Here is a 14,167-nt window from a genome sequence, read left to right as displayed (position 1 = left end):
CCCAACTCTTTAAAGATGTATGTCCAGATGCCCACTGGTGCTTCAACTGCCAATGAATGCTCCCAAGTATACTACCAAGATCCTGAAGCAGTATGCAAAGATCTTTTCAAATGAATTTACATAGGGATTCAAAAGTTTGAAGCCATATTTTGCTTATTTCAGACAATTTATTATTAACGGCTGCAGCATTGTAGCTGCATAAACTCCACAGGTTCAACCCTAATGAACATGTTCTCCAGCATGCTATGAGAGCCTCTTGTGCCTAAATGGAAGCAAGAACATCTGATAATCTATACAGAGAGTGACATGATCAAGGTCACACATTTACTTATTTGAATAGTGCAGAATCCTAAATTCATATTTTACATTTACATTTACATTTACATTTATTCATTTAGCTGACGCTTTTATACAAAGCGACTTACAATTGCTATATATGTCAGAGGTCGCACGCCTCTGGAGCAACTAGGGGTTAAGTGTCTTGCTCAGGACATAATATTTTACGTCATAATACATTTTATGTCATAATATTTCTTGATTAAAAAATGTCTTCAAAATCCTAAACCCCAGATCAGGGGTTCTCAACTCTGGCCCTCAAGATCTACTTTTCTGCAGAGTTTAAATAAAAATTATTTGCCTGTATAACTTTTTAGTATTGGTGAAGAGCTTGATTAGCTTGTTAACATGTGATTGATTATGGTAGGAGCAAAACTCTGCTTGAAAATGGACCTCGAGGGGGCCGGGTTGAGGATTAAATATGATTTTGAATCACAGATTTTTCAATGTGGCAAGACTTTTAAACCCTACTTTATATTAAAAGTAGCCTGACGTCGTCATACTCAGATTCTAGTCAGAATGTGAGTCTGATACTGCTTCATTGAGCTTTGATTATGGGGCATGTTTCAACCGAACCAGGAAGGAAAATGCCTCTGCACTCAATTGGATAGACCTATAACCAATCAGAGCAACGGAGTAAGTGATGTATGTTTTTCATTCATGTTTCCGATCGACAAATGCCTTGATCGTGGTTCTCTGTTCCTCTTTTAAAATGAATGCGGTGTCGATATCTTCTATAACAGACGCGATGGCGGAATCTACACATAATGTTTTATAAACAAAGTTCGAGAGGAGCACGTTCAAATAATCAATCCAATCAACTTGTCATCAAACAATGACCGTCTGGTCTACACTATCAGCATGAGAGGAAGCATATATTTATTCACTTTGTCAACTCACCTAACATTCCATGACAGTTTTCAGCATCCCTCCACTCACTCTCGGCCTGTTCTTCCACAGCCTGGAATACAGGGGGAGCACTTTGGGTTCGGGCCGAATACCGAGCCCGCCCTCTCCTCGGACAGCACGCCAAATATGCATTTATTCTATCTGACTTATTTGTAAGTGTGAACTCGTGAAATAACAATCCTCCAGCGGCAGTCATCTGTGTTGTAAACGAATTCAACCCAAGCACTCGTTGGTGACGTGGATGATTACGTTACGTTGCTCATCTGTCCATCATCGTATAAAGCCCGCCCTGACAATTTGATTGGTCCGAACAATTTTTGTTCGGGCATAATAGCTCCTCAACGGAACGAGTCCAGACCGAACTTCCCGACCAAAAAATGTTGTGGGCGGGGCTAAGTTCGGCTGGCATCCAAGCTATATTAAAAGCATAATAATTAATAAACCAATTCAATCCTAAAAACAATCTTTGAAACATCTCATATTCACCACAAAACAGTGACACAGCTCTTCTCCAAGCCAAAATGTGTTCGGAGCACTTCAAAATCAGTTCATTTCGTCTGATTTTGAATGAAATGACAGGCAGTACCACATCAACATTACAGTTTTCCTTCTGAATTACTGCCTTAACGTGACCCACAAAATGTTAAAAGGTTAAAAACTTTCAAATTCCCAGAGTTTAAGACACTTTGTAATCAGTGGTTACAAATATCTAACAGATGATGTGTGTGAATGTCTTTCTAAAAGAATTGTTCTGAATTGTATTAAATTTGCACTTGTAGTGTAATTAAAATCTTAAAAGTATATTTCTAAAAACTTTACTTGAAGATAATATGAAACTAATTAAATAAAAAGCCTATTAAATCTACTTAAGAGTACACTTTCATGATGGTTTCTTAACTCGCTTTTAAAAAAGTGCACTTTCTAATGATTGATTTAAAAATCTTGTCACACTTTAAAGAAGAACACTTATTTTGATGTGTGAAATAACATACTAAAGTATATTACATTTAGAGTTAATATTTTTAAGACAATAGTCATATTTAAGACAATTAAGTTATTATGAAATTACATATAATGATGTACTTAAGTTTTATTTAAAGGGGTACTTCATTGCTGACAAAACAGGCTTTCAATAAAACTTGGCTGGCTATGCAGTAGCCAGTGCACAAATTTGTTAATTATATCATGAACTATATGATATATATTTCGATTGTCAAATATGTGAATGTGCTTTGTCGTTTAAACACCTTTTAATAATCATGTTAGTTGATCTATAACGCACAATGGGCTCCACCATGTTAGCTTGCACCACAATTCAGAGAATCGCATCTGAAGGATTTACATCACGTAAATTCATCCATTTCTTCCAAAATACATAAAAGTAAGTGGCCAGTGAACTGGGAGAAGAATAGAGTAAATGTTAATAGTTTCCTACACAATGTGTATCTGAAGTGAATAAAACATTTAAAATTATAATTGCCAAATTATAATTGAAAGGATTATTATTGCAGCTTCCATCAGTAGCCTATATGGAATATTGTATGTCTGAATTTATCAGTGATGCACTGAACATTCTAATTGTACCGGTGTTCGTACGCATCAAAGGGTTAAAATCAATCAAATTTTGAGGGTGGAGGGGGGATAAATTGAAACTGAAGGGGCAATGCCCTGTTTTGCCCCCTCGTGGTGCCGGCCCTGCTTTATTGGCAAATACCTCTTAGCAAACTTTTAGTTATAATGGTGTCGACTTCTATTTTTCCCGGGTGGAAGAATTCAGTAAACGTTGAACGGGAGTGGGTTACTTTCGGTTTCCAGTGAAGGATCCAGCGCGATGTAGGGAGTGGCTAAAGGCCAACAAATAGTAAATATGGAGAGAACACTGTGAGGGAAAGTCTGAAAAGCCTCCATGATTGTAGTCAACATTTCAAACTAGATGACAATGAACACAGTGTTTAGGAGAAAAAACTGAAAGTGAAAATGCCATTCCATCAGTTCGACCAAAAGAAAAACGCAGTAGCGTACAGGTGACATTGTAACATGTATGCAACTGGTGACATGCGCGTACATTGTAATACAATACAATACCCTTACAAAAACTGTTCTGTTAATTACCCTCTGTCAATCTGACTGTCTGTAGGCGGGGATACAAAAATGCAAAAGTATAATCAGTAGTTTTCAAGCCCTAGAGCTGTCAGAAATCTGCCTGATGATGCAAAAAGCTGACGTTTTTGCTGACAAATAAACGTAAATTTCTCTGTCCAGGTATGGAGAACAAGTAAACATTGTACATTTACATACTACCGACAGCGTAACAATACAAAGCAGGTTGAAAAATCAATGGTTAAACTTTGATATATATATATATTTAAACTAATACATTTTCATTTGATTGTAAATAACATGTAATTAAGTGTCCAAAAACATTACATTCTGTTCACGGGTCAATGACGTGGCGTGTCAATTCTGGTGTCCCAAGCATATTTAGAATATAAAAATGTATATATTTTTAAATGCACTTCATTAAGTGACTCAACTTCCCCCTCTTTAATTACTCATGTGAGAATTCATTATAAATAATTAATCTTTAAGGAACTATTGAGCTCAAAAGTCTCAAAATGTCATTCCGGGTAACTGTCCCGGCTTAAAATCTGAATACAAAAATACAACAAACATTTAAAAAATATATATAAAAGTATTTATAATCTACTTGGGCATAATTGTATTGATGTTTTCAATGATTCCTACAAATATAGTGATAATACTAAGCTTATTTACATTTTTATGACAGAAAGACTTTTGTCCCCAAATTGTGATTTCTCTAATGTCAGTCCTGGATAACAGACATCAATGACCATTTTGGACCATAATGCATTTTGGTATGTCATGTGACATAATATTGTATCAAAAAGAAGACCCTGAAGGAGCACTAGAACATGTGCAAAGGTCAGGAAGCGTCTCTTAAAATGTCGATATTTTGATATTTCGGTCACTGGTGCACTTTGTAGCAATATCATGTGTCCTTTTGGATAACACTAATAAAACATTTATAATGATTTTATATAAAAAAACGATCTATTTGATCTAAAAGATTACCTTAAGTGATGATAGCTAAGTTGTAGTTTTCCATAGGTGGTTAAGTTAGTGCCTGATTATAAAGAAAAAATATTGTTTTTTGTCATTCCTGGATAACAACATGTCATTCTTGTATAACAAAAAACCTCTGTTAGCCAGGACATGTCATCCGTTATCCAGAATGACATATGCACAACAATCTAGTTTTTAATTAACATTTGTAAACTTTTAGGCAAAGTTATTTGTTATATTATTAACATTAACATTATTTACATAATTGTATGTTTTTTTGCCATATTTTAGCTATCATTCATCTTGATTTCATATGATTCAATGAGTCACATGGGTCATTATCAATGAATTTAACTTTTTAAATCATTAAAAACTTGTCAGTGTCTCTTACTTTGTTTCAAGTTTGAGTGTTGGAAAGGAAAAAATGATACTGAGGATGGTTTTTATGGTAATCCTGAAAAATATTTCAGAATGTCCTTCCGTCTAACAGTATGTCATTCCGGCTAACAATGACACAGGCAATTCATTTAACCCATATTTGTGTGTTAGATTACACAATTCTGTTTTTTGTTGAGTTAATGATGAAACAAGTCTTATTTACTTTATTGGAAAACATTTTTAAACATTTTCCAGCTTTTTTTAAAATTTGGTTCTGAATTTTGAGTTATCAGCAGCCAAAACTGAGCCCATGTCTATATGAAATCCCAAATTTATTATATTAATTGTGATTAAAATGTAGTTTTACGAGCACTAGTTGTTTGTTGAGCTCCAATTATGGATATCAGTACATTTGTATATGCCAACAATGGTAGAAATGTAATTAATTTAAAAATTCATTACGTTACCCAGGAATGACATTTTCATGGGGAAAAAGATCTGATTCACCAAAAAAAGTGGTTAATTACATTCTTGAAATGTGTACATGTCATTGCATTACATACACAACACTCTAATAAGTATAGAAAGTCCTACAATTTTAATTTTTTTGGCAGTTTTATTTTTTTTCACATCTTAATCCTTATAGTAATCTTATTAAAAGTATGCTAAAGTGTACTTCTTTTTCTAAATGATAATCTGTAAGAGAGTGCATACATTTAAATGACCCACCTTGGACAAACACCCTCTTCCAGAAGATTCTACCCACATGGATCCCTCCCAGAAATAACAGATTGGACAGAATCAGAAGAGCAGTGGAGAGGGCGGAGATTAGAGCTAGGCCACGTCTCTGCATCCGAGGTGACAGACAGCACACCTAAGGCCAGATCAAAAGTGCTAGTTATTATTTATGCTGTGCTATATATGGCATTTATTGAGTGATCTTATAACTGAACTTTATCTAAGGCCGATACTTAACAAGAGAGCGTTTGTGTGAACTCACAATAGTGTGATGAAGAGGACGAGAGGAGAAGAGGAGTGCAAGAACATTCTCCACCAAGACCCCGATCCAGTTCAGGAGGGCCCAGTACTGCAGGTAGTCATGGCAACCATGCCAGAAACACACAAATCCGAACGCCAGCGCAGTGGAGACAATCTTCCGGAACACACCATGACGTGAGCCTCCCAACGGCACATATATGTACCTAAAAGCACATACAAAAACACACAGATGAACGACTAAAAAATAGTTTTCTTTTAAGCCCACTTTGACAATGAACAATTAAGTAGGTTTAATATTGAGTTGTTTTCTGTCCCTTAAAGGAACACTCCACCGTTTTTTGAAATAGGGCTTATTCACCTTCTTTCCCACATTTAGATAGGTGGGCAAATGCATTTTTGTCTCAGTGCATGCATTGTTTTAGTTTGACAGGGTCGGTGTGAGCTTAGCTTAGCATAATGAATGGAATCCTTTGTTGCCAGCTAGCATGTCCTGAATAAAAGTGATATAAAAAAAAAAACCCTACCTAATTACTTCTTGTGGCCTGCGTATTCACAACAAGTACAAATAGTGATGCAGATTAACACTAGGCGATTTATATTGACTTATATATTAAGGACTATATTAGGGGGAAGCACAGGCGAAGCACTGCTACTTGGGCGTGATATCTCTGCGCCCAAGTAGCAGTGCTTCGCCTGTGCTTCCCCCTAATATAGTCCCAAGTCAAAATCTGCATAGGAAATCGCCTAGTGTTAATCTGCATCGCTATTTGTACTTGTTGTGAATACGCAGGCCACAAGAAGTAATTAGGTGGGTTTTTTTTTTTTTTTTATATCACTTTTACTCAGGACATGCTAGCTGGCAACAAAGGATTCCATTCATTATGCTAAGCTAAGCTAGCGCCAACCCTGTCAAACTAAAACAATGCATGCACTGAGACAAAAATGCATTTGCCCACCTATCTAAATGTAGGAAAGAAGGTGAATAAGCCCTATTTCAAAAAACGGTGGAGTGTTCCTTTAAACCCTTAATCCTTCAAAAAGCATTTTTGCATTAAGACATTATCTAATGTGTTTAATTAAGGGGGCATTCTCTTTGTGTGTTAATGTGTGAAAAAAGAGGAAAAGATTATTTACTGTCTGTAAAACTGCTACCGTTCCCCTCATAATAATAATGACAGCAGGAGAGAGAGAGAATTCTGAACTAAACCCAATCTTTCTCTACAGCAGTATAGTAGAGTTTCCATTTCAGGGCTGAGAGAGCACCAATCTGTTCTAATGAGGCTGCTGGGATAGTGGAGGACTTGACTCATCTGTGTGTGTCTGTGAGAGAGAGATAGTGAAGAGGATAAGATTAGCTCTTGACCATGGCTCCAGCTGACAGCGTATGTATAGAGATCAAGAAAAAAAGATCAACTGTGCTTTATTTGATCTCACTTAAAAAAAAATCTCTGTTCTTCTATTTTTATTCTTCAACATTCATGTGTCTGTCTCTCCTCTATAGGACCCCTAATAGGATAGATGGGTTTTTGTGGATTCACTGATATGTTAACTGGACTTACTGATAAGGCTTTTTGCCAGTTTCATCTAATACAATAAAAAAGTCTGGTTTTACAGCAAAATTATCAAAATATTCTTAAAACAAGACTTGGCGTACTTGAAGAAAAATTGTGTCGTCAGAGAATTTGTTTTATTTTCATTTTGCTTTTGGCAACGTTTTTTTTTTTTTTTTTTTTGCATATACACTATCGTTCCATAAATATTTTTTGAACAAAATTAATACTTTTATTCAGGAATGATGCATTAAATTGATCAAAGGTTACAGTAAATATATTTACATGATACAAAATATTTTAATGCTGTTGTGTCATGACAACTTGGTATGGTAATAAAGATTGGCGTGGTAATGGATATGGCAATGTTAATGTATTTGGTCTTGGCAGTATAGATCTGCTACACTGCTGCTGCTGCAAAGCAAGTACTGAGACTTGCTACTGCCAATACATTCACAGACATGCTTCTGTAAGCATGTGAGATATTCTGCTGCTGCACATAAATGTAACAAACATGAATAAACCCCCATAGCAAATCTATACAGGTGGAGCTGGGGAATGGGGAGGGTTTCTGAAAGCACGCTGCAGACTGCTACCAGCAACACCCCAATATTTGTTTGAATATTGAGCCGCAGCTCATTGGACGCTGATGCAACAGCAACCAATTAACTGTGTTATGTAGATAATGATGTGATCGCTACCAAATGAGTCAGAGACTTATCAGCCTGTGCCATCTAGAGTTTCATGCCAGAACTAGGTACTTTTTGATATTTATCAAAGAAACCTGAGAAAATGTAAAATTTCCACAAAAATATTAAGCAGCACAACTGTTTTCAACATTGATAATAATAAGAAATGTTTCTTGAGCAGCAAATCAGCATATTATAATGATTTCTGAGAGATCATGTCACACTAAAGACTGGAGTTATGATGCTGAAAATTCAGTTTTGTCAAAGGAAAAAAATTTAGTTTAAAATACATTAAAGGGGACCAATAGCTTGTTTGCACATGATGTCACTGCTGTGTTCCGTCTGCTGATACTGAAATGAATATGGATACCTGCTTATACCTTTTGTTTTGCTTTTGACTTAGTTAAATATTCACATTGTTCATGGTATCGTTTGCAGGGAATAAGAAGCTATTTTATCCCATTGCATGATCATTTGCTATTTTCACTGAAGTTTTGTACAATCCCGTTAACAATGTTGATCTGGTTATCGTGAAAACAGTCACGCGCTGCTGCTGCTTCAGCCATCATATGGTAGAAAATGTCTAAATAAAAATTGTGTTCAACAAAATCACAGAAGTTCATCCATTTCTTTGTTGGAAAGGTAAAATATTCACTTTCCCATATGACCACGGAGGAGAATAGGAGGGTCACATTCAGTGGACAAACAACACCACACTGTATATATTTTTTTATTTACTTAAAACCTGTTCACAAGCTTCTATGGTTTGACTTTGGCTGTCATTTGTTGAAGTGGCTGCCATTTGTTGAAGTGGCTGCGTGCAAGTTATGCTAATTAACAAGCCAAGTGAGTCATACTCACAAATGTAATGTTAATTATTAAACCAAACAATTATAAAACGTTCAAAAACTACATTGAACAAAACTTTTCCTCTATGAACAACAAAAAACTGTGGAACTCTGAGAACTATTTCTATCATGGATTCTAAAAAACATCTCGTTACTACTGACGATTTTAAGAAAGCAAATTAGTTGAATTACTTTTTTATAAGGTTTGATAATAATAAAACGATTAGGTGATTACAGTTTTAGATTTCAAGTCAGTTGAAATTTTTAGTCAGTTATCAGATTTCGCTCCCCCTCTGACGTAGGAAAGGGATTTTATGGCGCTTTTCCACTGCATGGTACGGTACGGCTCGGTTCGGCACGGCTCACTTATGGCGCATTTCCACTGCATGGTACGGTACGGCTCGCTTCGGCTCGCTTTAAATGGTACCACCTCTGTTGAGGTTCCAAGCGTACCGTACCGATACTAAAATGTGACGTGAAAACACTGTAGATCACTGATTGGTCAGACAGAATCATCACTACCAGCGTCATTGTGACACGAGACACTAAACCCGCTAGATTTAAATAGCCAGTAGACAACAGCCAACGCTGTAGCGCCTGTTTTAAAAGTATTTGGTTAAAAAAAAAAAAAAGAGTATAAACTTCAAAAAAGAAATGGCTGAATCGTGGTCAGTGGACGAGGTGCAGACGTTCCTCTCGTTGGTTGCGAGGAGCGGATGGGGAAACACGGAATGAAAAATTCGCATTTAATATGATGTTGTAATGCCAGTAGAGACGGTAACAATAACGATCAGTCCCACCCACTTTGAAGCGGTACTAACTGCAGTGGAAAAGCAACCGAGCTAAAGCGAACCGAACCGTGCCGTACCGAGCCGAGTCGTACCACGCAGTGGAAAAGCGAAGCGAGCCGAACCGTTCCGCGCCGAGCCGTACCATGCAGTGGAAAAGCGCCATTATATAACCGTTACCGCTCCTTAATCGGCACATTTCCATGGTTTCCACCCACGGCGCCGCCATTTGGTTTTTGCAAGCGACAACAGTGTAACCAGTTCTAATGCAATGGCAAAAGTTCAAGCAAAGCATGCAAACCGTTCTGTCGTTGACTGCACAGACGAGCACAGAATACCATTTGACCAAAAAATTTCACAGCTGTCTTATAAAGACCTCAGGGAACTGTGTCAACTTGTGTAAAAGTGAAACATGTCGATGAGATGAATCAATGTAACTCCACAACAACATAAATGTATCCACTAACCATTCAGAAACGTCCAGGTGCAGTCTAAAGTTGCAACCTCTTCCTGAGTCTCTCCGTAAGGCTGCACTTTTCTGAGATTTTGGCTGGCTGAAATTTTTTGAGTGTTGTGTTATTGTATCCGAACTAAGTCTTCTGAACGTGGCGGGGACCAGCAGCTCATTTGCATTTAAAGGGACACACACAAAAACAACGTTTTTGCTCACACCCCAAAAGGGGCAAATTTGACAAGCTATAATAAATAATCTGGGGGGTATTTTGAGCTGAAATTGCACAGAAACATTCTGGGGACACCATAGATTTATATTACATCTTGTGAAAAGGGTTTATAGGTATTATATGTCACCTTTAAGTATGCACAGAAAAAAATTCAAGCCATGTTTTATTTCCAATGTATATCAACTTCTGCCATCAGGGAACCGTTATAGCGTCCCACTTTGCAATAGCAACTTACAAAAAATATACCTGTATCTAGTAATATTTTAAATGGTAAGTTGTCACAATTTAGTCATTGTTATGAATTCTTTTTAATATTTTAATTATTATTTCTTCCCCTTTAATGTTGTTGTCGCGTGTTGTGTGTATGTTGTGTACTACTGCAGCTTTGAGAGTCCAAGACAAATTTCCTGAAAAAGGACAATAAAGTATACTCTACTCTACTCTCTTTCATTTTTCATTTACCAACTTTGTGAAGTAACTGCATTGTGGTAGTCAATGAGATGCAACCACCCAGCTTCATTTTCAACTTCTGTTCAACTGACTGTGAAATTCCCACAATTCCACTAATCTTCTGCTCTCAGAGCAGGATTACACAGAGAACACATCACTCTCTTTATCTAAAAGCTCAAAAACTCTGAAGAGACACATATCTAAAGGTAAGAATCTTCAATCCTCTGTTTTTCAAATAATAATATAATATTCTAAAGAAAGTTTGGACATCATGACAACTGATTAGACTGGTCAGTATGGTTGGATTGATACCAAAAATTTGGCTTTGGTGCAATACCAGCATCTGGTCCTCGGTATCTTGACTAAATAGATACCTTGGACAACACCTAAACAGCCTTGAGTGACTGATGAAACTTGGGATATATACTGTATATATACATATACTACATACATAATATATATTATTTATAGATATTCTGTTTCACAGATTGCATCAATACACACTGGAAATTCAAACACTGGACTATAATAATAATAAATAATAATAAATAACAACTTTTCTTACAAGCAACAAACATGCTTTGCAATTGTTGTCTGATAGGCTTCTCATTAATATTTCTACATCATGCTTTGCAATTGTTGTCTGATAGGCTTCTCATTAATATTTCTACATGAATATGAGATTTCATCCTTAAAGAGCTTTGGTGATAATTATGTTCTGCCACAAAAAAAAAAAAAAGTGTAGAATAATCTTTCTTATGTTAAACATTGCATTAGGATTTGATTTACAAATAAATTACGAAATGAAATGGTTATGTCAAATTCAGCAAAATGCACTTAAACACCCACTTAATTAATCACATTACCTTCATATCACACTTCCTGAACTGAACACATTATTGTCCACGCAAGGTAATGAAATCTGCGAAATGATAATATAGTAACATGGTACTTTTTCAGTACATGACCAGGTATACCAAGCAATCCCAATGGATCTTGCATTCTGTTTGGGTTTCTTTTGTTAAGCTGCTTTCTAAAGCCCAAGCGTAGACGTTGCCCTGCTGAGAAAAGTGTTTATGGGCGCATTTTCATTATGAACAGAAACAATAAGGTCTCGTTCTGGCTCTGTGGCCACCGCAGTATAATCTCAGCCCTCTCTCGCCCTTATATAAGCTCATATGAACTGCGTCTTTGATTTGATTGTTGTGAGCACATTTCAATAGACAGGAGATGACACTCAACAGGCTAAAAGCGAGGCGTTCAAGCAGACAATAGTGCGACAGGAGGGGTGCGCGGCATGTGTCTGTGGATGCTTTAAGATCAGCGGTGAGTCACAAGATCCTCTCCCACATCTCCTCACTCCAAAATTCAGCTCTTCACAATTACTGCACATTTAAAAGCACATTAAAAGATCTCTCCAAATGCACTTTGCAACACTCGCTCACACACACAGCCCACATTCACACTCCAATTATGCAGATCAGCTCTCTATGCCACAATGCAATCACTACACATTTTACCAGAGAGAGCGAGAGAGAGAGAGAGAGAGAGAGAGAGAGAGAGAGAGAGAGAGAGAGAGAGAGAGAGAAAATATGGAAAAGATACACTCAGAAAGAGACAGAGATGTTTTTGATTTTCTGTTCGCAATGAAGGGATAATTAATCACTCAAATACTGAACATACTTAAATTCAAACTCAAAGTTCCAGCTTGAAAAGTATGGAAGTGCTCAGCTTTCTGATTAGTGGCATTCAGGGAGCAATGGGACACTTCCCATTTGGGGGTCTGTGGAAACTAAACTTAAACCAATACAAGGTAAAGGGGATGGATGTCCTATTTACAAAAAGTCAACTTGATCATAAAATCAGTAAATTAAGGTAATTAAAATGGGTCATTAAAGGCCAAGCCAAAAATAGCTAAATATTTAGTGGTCTATTAATGGTCTTAACCATTTTAAATCACAAATCACTGGTTAGGAAAATTAGCAACAATTCCACAAATACTGTTAAGTAACTTGGCACAGAATAGCATTCCCCAGCTTGCAGACACCTTTTTACAGGAAGAAGAGTCAGGGTTGTCAAACAGTTCATGAGTAGTTGAAAAATATTTCCCAGTTTGTTTGAGTTTAATGTGAGACCAAATATTCACTATATGGTTCAAATCTGGTTCAAATCTGATAACAACTTTTCATTTGTGGGAAGCAAGTCATTCTGCAATATTCTCCTGTACTTTAAAGCATTAACTGATTTTTCACAGTGAATCAGTTCACCAATAACAGCAGCACAATGACACCTCTTCATTCATGCTTCACTGTTCTAGAAATGCAATTATTATTATCTTTCTCCAAAGATTTTCGAAGATTCTGCTCTAGAGCAACACCATGCAACTCGTGTTTCATTGTGATTCATCACTCCACACACAACTTTCCATGCATTAGTGCATTTGCTTAAATTGTGCTGTTTTCTTGACCAATAATTTGTGGTTTAGACAGTCAAAAGCTTAGTATTTAGTCATTTTGTTTAGCCAATGGAATTGGGCCATTTTTGTAAATATTTGTTTTCCCTTCTTGGGCCCAGGAGTGTGTGTGTATGTATAAACAGATAAATAACTAGGGCCCTATGATGAAGGAAACACATGGACATCTTTTTTATTATTACAATTTAATCAAGCCATTAAAAATTGAATTAAGAAAAAATAAAACTGAATTAATATAGGGCCCTAAATAACCAATATAGTATGGATATATCATGCATCCCTTTAATGGATCTGTGATGCATAGTGCGTTAAGATTTACTGTGGGTTGTGGTCCCGGGCTGATACAGCATTTACTCGTTCTTTTGGATTTCATAAACATAATTTACAGCAGGACAGGACACATAGTGTCTTGTCACTTGCCCGGATGTTCTCAAATAAAATAAGAAATAATTTATGGACTTCTGTGTCTGTGTTATTGGCCCAGGCAGCATCAAATTTAATATTAATTTCCAATGTACATATTCACACAGACTGGCGAATTTCCAAAATGGGATAGAATAAGATGGTCTTCGTGCTAAATACATGCTAATACAACCCTGATCAAACATCTTTTGTCTGTGGAGATCGCAGCCCTGCCAAAGACTGACAATACCAAACCCAGCACAAAAAAACCCCACAACCTGGGCCCTCTCTCCAAAACCTCCACAATGATCTCTCCATACAGCTGAAGGACATTAGAATATGAATAACTGTCAGGAAATGCAACAGCTGAGCATACAAGGTTACGCCAGGACCTGAAGAGGTTGTTTTTTTTAAAGGGTTTCCATATTCCAATAGGTTTTCCAACCTATTCTAGTCCCTGAGAGTATTTAAACACAAATAAAAATATCATTAATGCAAAAGTGGCGCGCTTGAAAACATCTGTCCAGCTGCTCTGGAGAATTATTTGTCTGACTTTTGTCTGTCCAGGAAAGTGACCA

The 14,167-nt window shown here is 36.7% G+C and overlaps 1 protein-coding gene across 2 annotated transcripts in view; it reads right to left on the bottom strand.

Moving 5' to 3' along the window:
• Positions 1-14,167, bottom strand: part of hhat (hedgehog acyltransferase) — a 47,551-nt gene that overhangs the window by 14,168 nt on the left and 19,216 nt on the right. For both annotated transcript variants that reach the window (XR_014199479.1, XM_082144281.1), the window contains exons 10-11: positions 5,708-5,909; positions 5,437-5,581 (exon numbers count right to left, since the gene is read on the bottom strand). Coding sequence is in view for 1 of the 2 variants with exons in the window: in XM_082144281.1 (XP_082000407.1) it covers positions 5,437-5,581; positions 5,708-5,909 (347 nt within the window). In the remaining variant the exon portion in view is untranslated. The remainder of the gene's footprint in view (positions 1-5,436; positions 5,582-5,707; positions 5,910-14,167) is intronic.

This window comes from Leuciscus leuciscus, assembly GCF_965113295.1.
Source record: "Leuciscus leuciscus genome assembly, chromosome: 17".
Classification (NCBI taxonomy): Eukaryota; Metazoa; Chordata; class Actinopteri; order Cypriniformes; family Leuciscidae; genus Leuciscus; species Leuciscus leuciscus.
This window is presented reverse-complemented; position numbering and strand designations above follow the sequence as displayed.